General features: G+C 38.0%; 1 protein-coding gene across 3 annotated transcripts in view; it reads left to right on the top strand.

Moving 5' to 3' along the window:
* FAF1 (Fas associated factor 1) overlaps positions 1 to 13757 on the top strand; it is a 514293-nt gene that overhangs the window by 59933 nt on the left and 440603 nt on the right. Inside the window, exon 2 of one of the 3 annotated variants that reach the window (XM_042951186.1) lies at positions 12292 to 12360. In XM_042951186.1, the coding sequence (XP_042807120.1) occupies positions 12292 to 12360 (69 nt within the window). Of the gene's footprint in view, positions 1 to 12288; positions 12361 to 13757 lie in introns of those variants that run through there. The other 2 variants (XM_042951190.1, XM_042951187.1) reach the window with 2 other exon arrangements.

The following is a 13757-nucleotide window of genomic DNA, read 5'->3' as shown; positions in this document are numbered from 1 at the left end:
AAATGAATTTTTTTGTTTCTGTATTCAAGAAAAAGAATTGTAAAAGAGAAAAAGGAAAATGAAAGAAAAAAGAAAGAAAATTGAATAGATGAACCCGCTAACAGATTGAAGTAGGATGGAAATTGTCTCGTTTTCCCCTAGAAGTCAGTCTGTGTAGCTCTTTATAGTCCATAAATTAAGCCAGTGGTGAGACTTGTGTTCTTGAAGAGCGTGGTTGGCCCAGTTGGGTGGGGCTCAGTGCAACAGCTCCACTCTCCACTAGATGGAGTTGCTAGCCTACTGAGTGGAATGTTGCGGTGCTTGTAGGTGCGTATGCGCATGTGCAGGAGCGGTGAAAATGGTCCACCCGGCTACCCAGTCTGTTCTCCTGGATCAGCAATCGCGCACCTGTCCTCTGTCTTTAGCTCTCGTCCACTCCCTGCTTTTTCACTCTCTGTGACCAGGCCCCAGGCAGTACGTCTCTCCCGAGTTTTGTCTCTGATGCGGCTGTTTTCCCTGGCCCCTTCTGTAGGGCTGTGGCTTTGATACGTTCCGCCCCTCTGCGGGAGGGTCTCACCAAGCAATGGCCAATGAGGAATGGCCGAATGTCGGCTGCACCCAGGAACACCCGCTGGACCCTGCTGTTACTGGTGCCCTGAGACTGCAGCCAGGTGCCAGCCCACCCCAGAAAAAGTTCACGAGACAGTGTAGCAGCAGCGTTTCAGGGATTATGGAAAATCACAACACACATCTGGCACCAGGCTTTGCCCTGAATGACCTTGCCCCAGCACCAGTGAATGTGGCCGCCTTCTGGGGTCTACTGGGACCAGGTGGCTTCAACAGTCTCTACCAAATGTCCTTCCAGCAGTGGAACCTCTTTTCCCTGTGTGTTCCGAGAACCTCCCGGACCCCACTCTGTTCCTGAGGATTCGCCTTTCCCACCAGAGCACCACCAGGTATCGATCTGCGGAGTTGTAGCCTTTGCGCTCCCCTTGTTGACAGTCTTAATGGAATTTAAGCCCTCTCCTTTCTCATTTCTCTCTTTGTAGTTTAGTCCCTGTGGCTATTTCCAATTTTCCACTTTATCTTCAACTGCTTTTGGTGAGGGGGGGAGCATACTGGAAAAGCACCCCTTTTGGGGAGGGTGCTTTTCCAGTATGCTCCCCCCCAGTCTCCATCCTCTCTCCACCCTCAAAAGTGGTTCCCTACTTTTCGCGGCTTCTTGCCCCCCCAAATTCACCTCTCCACGCCACGTACTTGCTGAATTCTGTGGTTCACGTTTTGCAGATTGTTGTGTTAATCCTCCAATCAGTTTTTTAGGTGTGTAGAATGGTTTAGTGTTGGTGGCTGTATTTCATGGATGCGAGACACATAAAAAGCTTCCATGCTGTTCTGCCATCTTGGCTCCTCCTTTGTTTAAGTTTCTAAGGAGCCACCAAACTCTTCTCTGCAGCAGCTGAACCATTTTACTGTGTCATTAGCAGTGTGTGAGGGGTCCAGTTTCTCCATGTCTTTCCAAACATTTGTTATTTTCTGTTTTTAAAATTTTATTTATTTATTTATTTTAATTTTTGTAACATTTCTTTATTCCTGAGAGAGAGAGAGAGACACACACATAGAGCATGAGCGGGGGAGGGGCAGAGCGAGGGAGGAACACAGAATCCGAAGCCGGCTCCAGGCTCTGAGCTGTCAGCACAGAGCCTGATGTCGGGCTTGAACTCATGAGCCTTTGTGCTGTGAGATCATGTCCAGAGCCAAAGTTCAACGCTTAACTGATTGAGCCACCCAGGTGCCCCTATATTTATTTATTTTTAATTACAACCATGTTGGGAGGTGTGAAGTGGTACTCATTGCGCTTTTGATTTCAATTTCCCTAATGGTTGGTGATATTGAGCATCTTTTTTTGTGCTTGTTGGTTATCTGTGTACCTTTGGAGAAATATGTTAAGTTCTTAGCCCATTTTAAAATCAAATTGTGTTCTTGTGTTTGAGTTGTTAAGTGTTCTTTATATAATCTGGATAACTAAACCCTTATTAGACCTACGATTTGCAGATATTCCCTCCCATTATGTAGATTGCTTTTTTTTTTTCTCAGCAATGCACTTTGATGCACACATATTTTTAATTTTGATGAAATGCAGTATATGCGTTTCCTCTTGTTGCTCATGCTTTTGATGTCACATCTAAGAATCCATTACCAAACACAAGGTCATGGATATTTACCCTTACAGTTTTTTCTAAGACTTAAAATTTAACTCTTCTATTTTGAGTAATTTAATCAATTTTGAGTTCATTGTTGTATATATGGTGTGAAGCAGAGGTCCAAATTTATTATTTTGCATGTGGGTATCCAGTTGTCTCAACACTGTTTTTTGTTTTTTAGAAGAAACATATATATTTTTTAATTTTAGAGAGAAAGCATGAGTGGGGGAGAGGGTCAGATAGAGAAAGAGAGAGAGAGAGAGAAGAGAGAGAAAGAGAGAGAGAGAGAGAGAGGAAGAATCTTAAGCAGGCTCCATGTTCAGTGCAGAGCCCAATGTGAAGCTTGATCCCACAACCCTGAGATCACTATCTGAGCCAAAGTCAAGAGTTGGATGCTCAACCAGTTGAGCCACCCAGGCATCCTGTCTCAGCACTGTTTGATGAATAGAGTGTTCTTTTCCTATTGAATTGTTTTGGCACCCTTTTCAAAAATCAGGTGGCTATAGGGGTGCCTGGGTGGTTCAGTCAGTTAAATGTCCAGCTTCAGCTTAGGTCATGATCTCACGTTCATGAGTTGAAGCCCCGTCTGAAGCTGTCTGTGCTGATAGCTCAGAGCCTGGAACTTGCTTCAGATTCTGTGTGTCCCTCTCTCACTCTGCCCCTTCCTTGCTTGTACTCTCTCTTTCTCAAAAATAAATAAACATTAAAAAAAAATCAATTGGCTATATATGTATATAGGTTTATTTCTGGACTCTCAGTTACATTATATTGTTCTGTATGCCTGTCTTATATCAGTATCACAATGGATACTGTAGCTTTATAGTAAGCTTTGAAATCAGAAATTGTCTTTTGACTTTGATTCCCCCCTCCCTCCCCCCAAGATTGTTTTCACTCTTATTGGTCCCTTGCAGTTCTCTTTGAAATTGAGGATCAGCTTTTCCGTTTTACAAAAAAGGCTGTTGGAATTTTGATAGAGATTGCATTGAATCTGTACATTTCTTTGGGTAGTATGGTCCTCTTAATGATAGTAAGTCTTCCAATCCATGAATATTGGATGTCTTTTCACTGATTTAGGTATTTTAAAATTTCTTTGAGCAGTTTTCAGTGTTTCCTTCGTTAAATTTATTTCTATATATTTTATTCATTTAGTCTATATCACAAATGGAATTATTTTCTTAATATCCTTTCCCAATTATTCATTGCTAGTGTATAGAAATACAACTAAGTTTTGTGTGTTGATTTTTTATCCTACAACTTTGTGTGTGTGTGTGTGTGTGTGTGTGTGTGTATGAAGCCCTGAGGATTTTCTATGTTTAAGATCATATTATTTGGGAATAGGGATAGTTTTACTTCTTCTGTTCCAGTTCTGTTGTGTTTTATTATTTTTCTTGCCTAATCTGGCTAGGATTTCAAATATAATGTTACATAGAAGTGGCAAAAGTGGGCTTTCTTATCCTGTTCTTAACCTTAGGGTAAAGGTTTTTAGTGTTTCATCATTGAGTATGCTGTTAGTTTTGGGTTCTGCATAAATATATTTTATGTTAAAGAAGTTCCCCTCAAGAAGTGCCTGGGTGGCTCATTCGGTTAAGCATTCAACTTCGGCTCAGGTCCTGATCTTACACCTCATGGGTTCGAGTCCTGTGTCAGGCTGTGTGTTGATAGCTCACAGCCTGGAGCCTGCTTCAGATTCTATGTTGCGTGCTCTCTCTCTCAAAAAATAAATAAACTTAAAAAAAAAAAGTTCCCCAAAAGTTCATAATTTATGTGTTTTTATCATGAAAAGGTTGTTGGATTTTTCAAATACTTTTCCTGCATCATTTGAGCTGATATTTTTGTTTTGTTTTGTTTTGCTCTTCCTTCAGTCTATATATGTGGTATAATGATTCCTCTGTGTTGAATCACTTTTGCAATCCTGGGATAAATCCTCTCTTAATATGTAGCTGGTTCTGGTTTGCTGTTATTTTGTTGAGAATTTTTTTCATTTATATCCACAATGGATGTTGGTCTGTGTTTTTCTTTTTTAGTGCTCTGTTTATCTGATGTCATTATTAGGATGCTTCTGACCTCACAGAATGACTTAGGAAGTGTCCCCTCTTTGGATTTTGGGGGATGATTTAAAAAAAATGTTTTTTTAACATTTACTCATTTTGGGGAGACAGAGAGACAGAGCAGAAGTCAGGGAGGGGCAGAGAGAGAGGGAGACACAGAATCTGAAGCGGGCTCCAGGCTCCGAGCTGTCAGCACAGAGCCCGACGTGGGGCTGGAACTCACAAACTGCGAGATCATGACCTAAGCTAAAGTCGGACGCCCAACCGACTGAGCCACCCAGGTGCCCTTTTGGGGATGATTTATAGGATTGGTGTTAATTCTTTTTTATATAATTGGTAGAATCTAGCAGTGAAGCCATCAGGTCCTTGGCTTTTCTTTATAGGAGACTTTTGATTACTGATACAATCTCTTTATTTGTTATAAGTCCATTTGAATTCTGTTTTTTCTTGAGTCAGTTTTGGTAGATAGTATGTTTCTAGGAATTTCATTTCATGTAGGTTATCTAATTTGGTGACATATAATTATTCATAGTATTATTTTCATACTTTTGTAAGGTCAGTAGTAACATCCCTGCTTTCACTTCTGGTTTTAGTAATTTGAGTCTTCTCTCTTTTTTTTCTTGGCCAGTCTAAACATTTGTCAATTTTGTTAATCTTTTTGAACAGTCTTTGATTTTGTTGATTTTCCTTATTGTTTTTTCTGCTGTTAGTCTCATATTTTTATTACTTTCTTCCTTTTAGAGGCTTTGGGTTTAGTTTGTTCTTTTTCTGTTCCTTAAGGTGTGAGGTTGTTATTTATTTTAATCTTCTTTTTAATAAGATATTTACAGGTGTAAGTTCCCTTTTGGTCATAGAAAGATACTTTTTATGGTTTCTATCTTCCAGAATTCATTGAAACTTGTTTTTATATATTCTTTCCTAGAGAATGTTCCATTTGCACTTAAGAAAATATGTATTTGTGTTGTTTTGGGTAGAGTGTCCTATAAATGTTAAATCTAGTCACTTAATAACTATATTTCAATTCCTCTATTTCCTTATTGATGTTCTGTTTAATTCTGTCCTTTATTGAAAGTATGGTATTGATATCTCCAAGTGTTTCTGTAGAATTGTATTTCTCCTTTCAATTTTGTCAATTTTTTCTTCATGTATTTTGGAGACTCGGTTATTAGGTATGTATGTATTTCTTATTTTTATATCTTCTTGATGTATTGTTCTTTTATCAGTTCTTTTATGAAAATTTTTGACTTAAAGTCTGCTTTATCTGATATTAGTATCATGAGTCAGCCTTTCTTTTGGTTACTAATTGCACACATATTTTTCTGTCCTTTCACTTTTCACCTTTTTATGTCTTTGGATTTTGAAGTGAGTCTTTTATAGATAGCCTATAGTTGGATCATGTCTTTTTTATCCATTCTGCCTATCTCTGACTTCTAATTGGAGAGTTTAATCAATAATTACTGATAAGGGTGCATTTAGTTTGGCTAGTTTGCTGTTTGTTTTCTGTGTGTCATTCTTTTTTTCTCAGTTTCCTCAATTCCTTCATTATTGTCTCCTTTTTGGTTACTTGACTTTTTGGTACTGTACTGTTTTGTTTCCTTTCTCATCCCTTTTTCTGTGTGTTTTTTACTTATTTTCTTAGTGGTTACTCTAGGGATTATAAATAGCCTCTCCATATTATAACAATCTGTTTTGAATTAATACCAGCTTAACTTCAGTAGCATACAAAAACTCTGCTCCTATACAGTTCCATCGCTCCCTCTTCATGTTGTTATTACACCTTACATCTTTATACATTCTGTGCTCATTAGTGTCAATTTATACATTTTGTGTTCATTAATGTCAATTTATAATCTTGTTTTATGCATTTGTTTCTTAAGTAATGTAGAAAAAAGTTATAAACCAAAAATATAATAATACTGGCTTTTGTGTTTGCCTATATAATTACATTTATTATTTATTTATTTATATTAAATTTTTTAAATGTTTATTCATTTTTGAGAGAGAGAGACAGGAGCATAAGTGGGGGAGGGACAGAGAGCGAGGGAGACACAGAATCCAAATTAGGCTCCAGGCTCTGAGCTGTTAGCACAGAGCCCGATGTGGAGTTGTAACTCACGAACTGTGAGATCATGACCTGAGCCGAAGTCGTCCTTTTAACTGACTGAGCCACACGAGGTGCCCCTTTCGTTTAGTGTTAAAGGATGGTTTTTTCTTGTTTTTGTTTTTGTTTTTGTTTTGCTTTAAATAAGTCATCCTACTGCTTTTTGGCATTTATAATTTCTGTTGAGAAATTAGCTGTTGATCTTATTGGGGGTCCCTTGTAGATGAAGTTTTCTCTCCTTTCATGATTCTTTTTGAGTTTTTTTAAAAAATTTTTCTAATGTTTATTTTTGAGACAGAGGGAGACAGAGTGCGAGTGGGGGAGGGGCAGAGAGCGAGGCAGACACAGAGTCTGAAACAGGCTCCAGCCTCTGAGCTGTCAGCACAGAGCCTGGTGCGGGGCTTGAACCCACAAACCATGAGATCATGATCTGAGCCGAAGTCAGATGCTCAACCGACTAAGCCACCCAGGTGCCCCTCTTTTTGAGTTTTGATAGCTTGATTGTAATGTGTTTTGGTATGGATGTCTTTGCGTTTATCCTTTTAGGAATCTCTTGAACATTTTGAATGTGTAGTTTATTAAGTCTTTTACCAAATTTAATTAAGTTTTTAGCCATTATTAAAATATTCTTTCTGCCTCTTTATTTCTTCTCCTTCTGGAACTCCCTGTTATGCATGTGTTGGTGTATTTGGTGGGTCTCACTTCCCTCTTCAGCTCTGTTCATTTTTCTTCGTGCTTCCCAGATTGGATAATTTCATTTGAACTACCTTCCAGTTCTCTATTCTTTCTTCTGCCTCCTCAAGAGTTGCTGTCAAAACCCTGTAGTTAATTTTTCATTTCAGTTATTGTGCTTTTCAGCCCAAGATTTTTTTTCCTTGGGTTGTTTTTAAAGTGATTTGTATGTCTTTATTGATAGTCTCTGTTTGTTGACACATTGTCATTTTGGTTCCCATTAGCTCTTTGTTTATGGATTCTTTGAGCTCTTTGAGGATGTTTAATATGATGATTGAAAATCTTTGTGCAGTAAATCTGATGTCTCTTCTCCCTCACAGACCATTTCTGTTAGTTTCTCCTTTGAATGGGTCATACTTTCCTGTTGCTCTGTATATATCACAATTTCTTTTTTCACAAGTGATTATTTTAAATATATAATGTGATAACTCTGGAATCCAAGTTTTTACCTCTCCTTATGGTTCATTTCTGTTGCTTTCTGTGGGTTGTTATTTGTTCACTGACTTTTCTAAACAATTTTTATAATTTTTTTGGTGATGAGTTGTCTCTGTCTTAATCTGCTTGGGCTACAGTGACAAAATACCATAGAACAGAGATATTTTCTCATAGTTCTGAAGACTGAAAGTCTCAGATCAGTGGTGCCAGTGTGGTTAGTTTTTGGTGAGAACTCTTCCTGACTTGCAGATGGCCACTTTCTCTCTTGGTTCTCATATGGCAGGGACACACACACACACACATACACACACACACACCAAGCACTCTCTGGTGTGTCTTCTTATAAGAGACGTTAATTCCATTATGAGTGCCCCACCTTCATGATCTCATCTAAACCTGATAATTTCCCGTATGCCCCCTGTTACTGAGTGCCATCACAGTGGCGCTTAGGACTTCAACATCTGAATTTGGTGGGCAGTGGGAGTGGGGTACAAACATTTGGTACATAACAGTCTCTGAAATCTTTTCTTTAGTTGTGATCTGCTAATGGTATGAGAGAGATTTTTTAAAATATCTGGAGTAAAAAAGAAAATAAAAAGAAAAGAGAAAAAAAAAAGAAGAAAGAACGCAGGCTGTCTCTGTACTGGAGCACTCTAACACTTAGGCTGTTTACAACTCTCTCTTTTTTTGTGCTGAGCCTAGAGATGAGTCGGTAGTTTTTTCAGGTTTTCTCTGAGTAGGTGTCTTGCCTTGGACATGTGCATGGGTTTCTAAACTCCCAGTATTTTTTAGTGCCGTACTTTCCCAAAGAAATTGTCTTGCCATCTATTTCTTCCAGGTTTTTGGCTTGCCTGTTATTTGCCTCCATTGGAATATTTTGTCCCAAGTGGCAGTGAGTTTTTCATTTGCCTTAAAATTTTTATGAAGAATGTCCTCTTCAGAGTATAGCTGCTCTTTCTGTACTAGGAGAATTTTGAGTTGGTAAAACAAAGGCGAGAGCCTTGAGTCAGTCCTTCAGGTAGCCTTGCACAGGTCACAGCAGACAAATTCTTTGAGAACAGTGTCTGCTCTGCTCTCTAGAACCAGGGACTAGGGTTCAACTGTAGGAATGTGGGTTAGTATATTCAAGACTTTCACAGAGCCAAGAGTGGAGAAAGGGAAATAAAAACATTGCAAAGCTTTCACACTGTTTTGAAGTCACCTTTTTCATATTTCAGCATTTGTTTGGTTTGTACAAACCTTTGACCAATTTCCAGAGTTCTGAGAAATTTGATTCTGATGGTTTTTGTTCAATTTTTTTGTGTTTCTGTGGAGGGATTGGCTCTTGGAACTACCACCTACATGTATTTCTGAGGGAAAAAAGGATGATGTCTTTGAGGAAGTGTATTTTGCTTGTGCTTTCCGATGTTTGTTGCTGTTGGGCTCACTATGTACCTCTTACAGTTTTTCTCTCCACTTCTTCCTGTGCAGCTTCTGCCCTATCTTAACTGTTCTTAGCTGCTTTTGTTACTATTTTGGAGCCTTTGGATTATCCCTGGTTTTTCATTCAGCTTAAAATGAAGATTGCCTTTTTTACTTGTTTCCTTTGTTACATTTTTATGGTGTCCAGGAATCAAATTATTCCCTTATTCCCCAGATTTCCCTCTTTAAAATTTTTTTTTCATTTTATTTATTTTCTTTTTTTTTAAACATTTATTCATTTTTGAGAGTGAGAGAGAGTATGAGTAGGGGAGGGGCAGAGAGAGTGAGAGACACAGACTCAGAAGTAGGCTCCAGACTCTGAGCTGTCAGCACAGGGCCCTATGTGGTGCTTGAACTCACAGACCGTGAGTTCATGACCTGAGCTGAAGCCAGATGCTTAACCAACTGAGCCAGATACCCCCCCCCCCCCAATTTTTTTAATGTTTATTTATTTTTGAGAGAGAGAGGCAGGGAGGGAGAATCTGAAGCAGACTCTAGGCTCTGAGCTGTCAGCACAGAGCCCTGTGTGGGGCTCGAACCTACAAACTGTGAGATCATGACCTGAGCCAACTGGAATGCTTAACCGACTGAGTCACCCAGGTGTTCCCTGCAAATTTCCCCTTTGGTCCTTGTAGTCAACCCTTCTTCCTATCCTAAGCCTCTGATAATTAATATGTTTTCTGTTCTTATAACTTTGCATTTTCTAAAATGTTATGTAATTGGAATTATACAGGGTGTAAGCTTTTGAGCCTGGCTCAAAACACATTGCATAGTAATGTACAATAGCACATTGTACAATGTACAGTTGTACATTGTACAATTGTACATATGTACAATAGCATAATACATTTGAAGATTTATTGCCGTTGTTTTGAGTCATCAGTAATGTGTTCATTTTTGTTGCTGAGTAATTTTCTATTGCATGAATGTACAGTTGAAGGAAATTTGGGATGTCTTCTGTTTTTAGTGATGATGAATAAAGCTGTTATAAACATTCATGTGTAATTTTCACGTGAACATAAGTTTTAATTTCTTAGATAAATAATACCTAAGAAGTGGGATTACTATATCATAACTTTCTAAGAAAATTGCTAACTAACTTTGCAAAGTGGCCATATAATTTTGAGATTCTTATGTAATACATATATCAGTGTATGAGAGTTCTGGTTCTTCTGCATCCTTACCATCACTTGATGTTAGTGTTTTGGATTTTAGACACTCTAATGTATCGAAGTGGCATCTCTGTTTGTTTTACATATTCCTATTAACTAATGCTGTTGAACATTTTTTCATGTGTATTTATTTGTGTATCTTCTTTGGGGAAGTTTCTGTTGAAATCTTTTGCCATCCATCCATCCATCCATCCATCCATTTGTTTATTAATTATGTTTATTTATTTGGAGAGAGAGAGACAGAGCATGAGCAGGAGAGGGGCAGACAGAGAGGGAGAGACCATCCCAAGCTGGCTCCGCAGTGTCATAACAGAGCCCAGTGTGGGGCTTGAACCCCCGAACCCTAAAATCATGACCTGAACTGAAATCAAGAGTCGGTTGCTCAGCCGACTGAGCCACCAGGTGCCTCTTTATTATTTATTTTAATTGAGTTTTGAGACTTCTTCTTATATTTTGGTTATTAATCTTTTATTAGGTGTGTTTTGCCGATATTTTCTCCCAGTGTGTGGTCTGGCTTTTCATAACCTTAACAGTGTCTTTCAAAGTGCAGTCATTCTTAATTTTAATGAAGTCCATTTTATCAGTATTTTTGGGCTTTACTTTAGCTGTTGTGTCTAAAGCTCCTGAAGATTTCTTAGATTCTTCATATGTTTTCAGCACTAAAATTAGAATGGAATTAATAAATGTAACTAGAAAGGTTTTAGTATCCTTTCTTTAGTATTAAGAAAGTAAAATGGGGCACCTGGTTGGCTCAGTTGGTTAAGTGTCTTACTCTTGATTTTGGTTCAAGTCATGCTCTCATGGTTCGTGAGTTCAAGCTCCACATTGGGCTCTGTGCTGACATTGTGGAGCCTGTTTGGGATTCTCTGTCTCCTTCTCTGCTCCATGCTGTGCAAGCTCTCTCCCAAATAAATAAACCTAAAAAAATTATGTTTTAATTAAGCCAGTATGTTCAAAATGGTCATCTCAACACACATTTAATAGAAAAATTATTATTTTTAAAGGTTTTGATTTTAAGTAGTCTCTTTACACCCACTGTGGGGCTCGAACTTACAACCCTGAGATGAAGAGTTGCATGCTTTACCAACTGAGCCAGCCAAGCACTCTGAAAAATTATTATTAATTCTTTTGAGAATTTTTTAAAAAGCTTCTTTATTTTTTAGAGAGAGAGTGAGGGCCTGTGTGCGCAGTTGGGGAGGAATAGAGAGGGAGAGAGAGAATCCCAAGTAGGCTTTGCACTGTCAGTGTAGAACCTGATGTGGGCCTAGTGGGCCTTGAACTCACGAACTGTGAAATTACAGCCTGAGCCAAAGTTGGGCCCTTAACTGACTGAGCCACCCAGGCGCCCCTTAAAAATAAAGAATTTACGTTTTAATTTTTGTTCTAACTCCCACCCTCACGTGTATTTCACACAGCATATCTTAACTCAGTTGAGGCACATTTCAGGAACTCCCTATCCATGTGTGTCTAGTGGCTACGATATCAGAAAGCACAGATCTAGAAGTTTTAATAGTTTTAGGTTTTACTTTAAATCTGTTATTTATTTCGAGTTACATTTTGTATAGGTATGGGTTGAAGTTCTTTTTACATGGTTGTCATCAGAAATGTTTTAAATTTTTTTTTTTTCAATGTTTTTTATTTATTTTTGGGACAGAGAGAGACAGAGCATGAAAGGGGGAGGGACAGAGAGAGAGGGAGACACAGAATCGGAAACAGGCTCCAGGCTCTGAGCCATCAGCCCAGAGCCCGACGCGGGGCTCGAACTCACGGACCGCGAGATCGTGACCTGGCTGAAGTCGGAGGCTTAACCGACTGCGCCACCCAGGCGCCCCTTTTTTTTAAATTTTTTTTTTTTCCAGAAATGTTTTAATGAAAGCTCTGGGCAGTTAGAAATCTAGAGATTATTCTAGGCTCTAAAGCTCAAGATTTAAACATAACTTTCTGTTACTGCTTCATTGTCTTTTATTTCAGTGCAGTGTAAATTTACTTTGTAATTAATTTTCAAACCATATTTGTAAAATGCTAAGATGTGTTAGGCATTTAGTGTCTTGGCTTTATTCACATACCTTTTCAAACTTAAATTACGCATTATGCTCTTTACCTTTTTAAGATTAACCTCCCCATTCGCAAACTCATATCTAAAATTCTTACTTTGTTTCCAGGCATGTACTGGCATTGAAAACATTGATGAAGCTATTACATTGCTTGAACAAAATAATTGGGACTTAGTGGTAAGTACTTCTTTTTTTTCTTTTTTGCAGCTTTGTTGAGATATAATTGGCATATGGCATATAAATTTAAGGTGTATAACCTGATGATTTGATATACATATATATTGTGACATGATCAACACAATAAGGTTAGTTAACATATCTGTCATCTCACAGTTACTTTTCTGTGTGTGATAAAAACTTTTAAGATTTACTCTTTTAGCAATTTTGAAGTATACAGTGTAGTTTTGTTAACTCTAATTGCCTTGCTGTACATTAGATCCCCATTTATTCATTTTATACCTGGAAATTTGTATTTTTTGACCACCTTCATTCTGCCCTACCCCTGATAACCACCAATCTAATCTGTTTCTGTGAATTCCATTTTCTTTTAGATTCCACATAAAAGTGAGATCATACAGTATTTGTTTCCTCAGAATTATTTCAAGAATTTTTTCTTTCCCTGACCAGTAATCAAATTTTATTAATTTTTCAGTGTCCTTAACATTCCTTATAGATGGTTCAGCATACCATAGCCATTAATAATTTTAATCTCAGTGCACAAAATCTAAATGTCTTATCTTTAATATGAAGTTCATATTTAGTTCAGTATTAAATTACTAAATTATTATGAATTCTTAGATAATTATATGGTTCTTAAAGTTGTTCTCTTCTCACTGTGTATTAAGGTTCCTCTTCCCCTGTAATATTTTGATTGAGATGCTTGGTAGGAGAGAAAAGTCAGACATGTCTAAATGTCAGAACAATTCTATTTGATGTTTCCTCCTCACTTCCTGGAGCTCTCACTATTGATCACCCCTTTCTAAAGCTATTAAAGAAGTGACATTCTTGTGTGGTTAAAAAAATTTTTTTTAGTGAACTTCAGACAATTTATTATAGAAGTGGTTTAATGTTTTGAATGGTGGGAGGCAGTAACTCATAAATCAAGTCCGGACACAGCACTACAGAATTGTAATTTATTTACAATTGCGAAGCAACCTATACATGAGTTGTTTAAAAAAGATTTTTTTTAACGTTGATTTTTGAGAGACTGAGACAGAGCATGAGTTGGGGAGGGGCAAAGAGAGAGGGAGACCCAGAATCCAAAGCAGGCTCCAGGCTCTGAGCTGTCAGCACAGAGCCCGATGTGGGACTTGAACCCATCAACTGTGAGATTATGACCTGAGCCGAAGTCAGATGCTTAACCAATTGAACCACCCAAGTGCCTCATAAACATGAATTGTTTAACAGTATTGGAATAATACTGGTTGTGTTGGGATGACACAGGTGTCCCTCAGTGCCTTTGAAATGCTAAAAAAGTCCAAATTACAATTTTGAAGAAGTGTTAATTTTCAGAGGTAAAAACTTGAGATGTGGGCTTAGAGGGCTGAGATTAGATATCCAGCTATGTTCAAGTC

This window comes from Panthera leo, chromosome C1 (genome assembly GCF_018350215.1).
Source record: "Panthera leo isolate Ple1 chromosome C1, P.leo_Ple1_pat1.1, whole genome shotgun sequence".
Classification (NCBI taxonomy): Eukaryota; Metazoa; Chordata; class Mammalia; order Carnivora; family Felidae; genus Panthera; species Panthera leo.
Note: the sequence above shows the minus strand (reverse complement) of the source record. Positions and strands in the feature narration are given on the sequence as shown.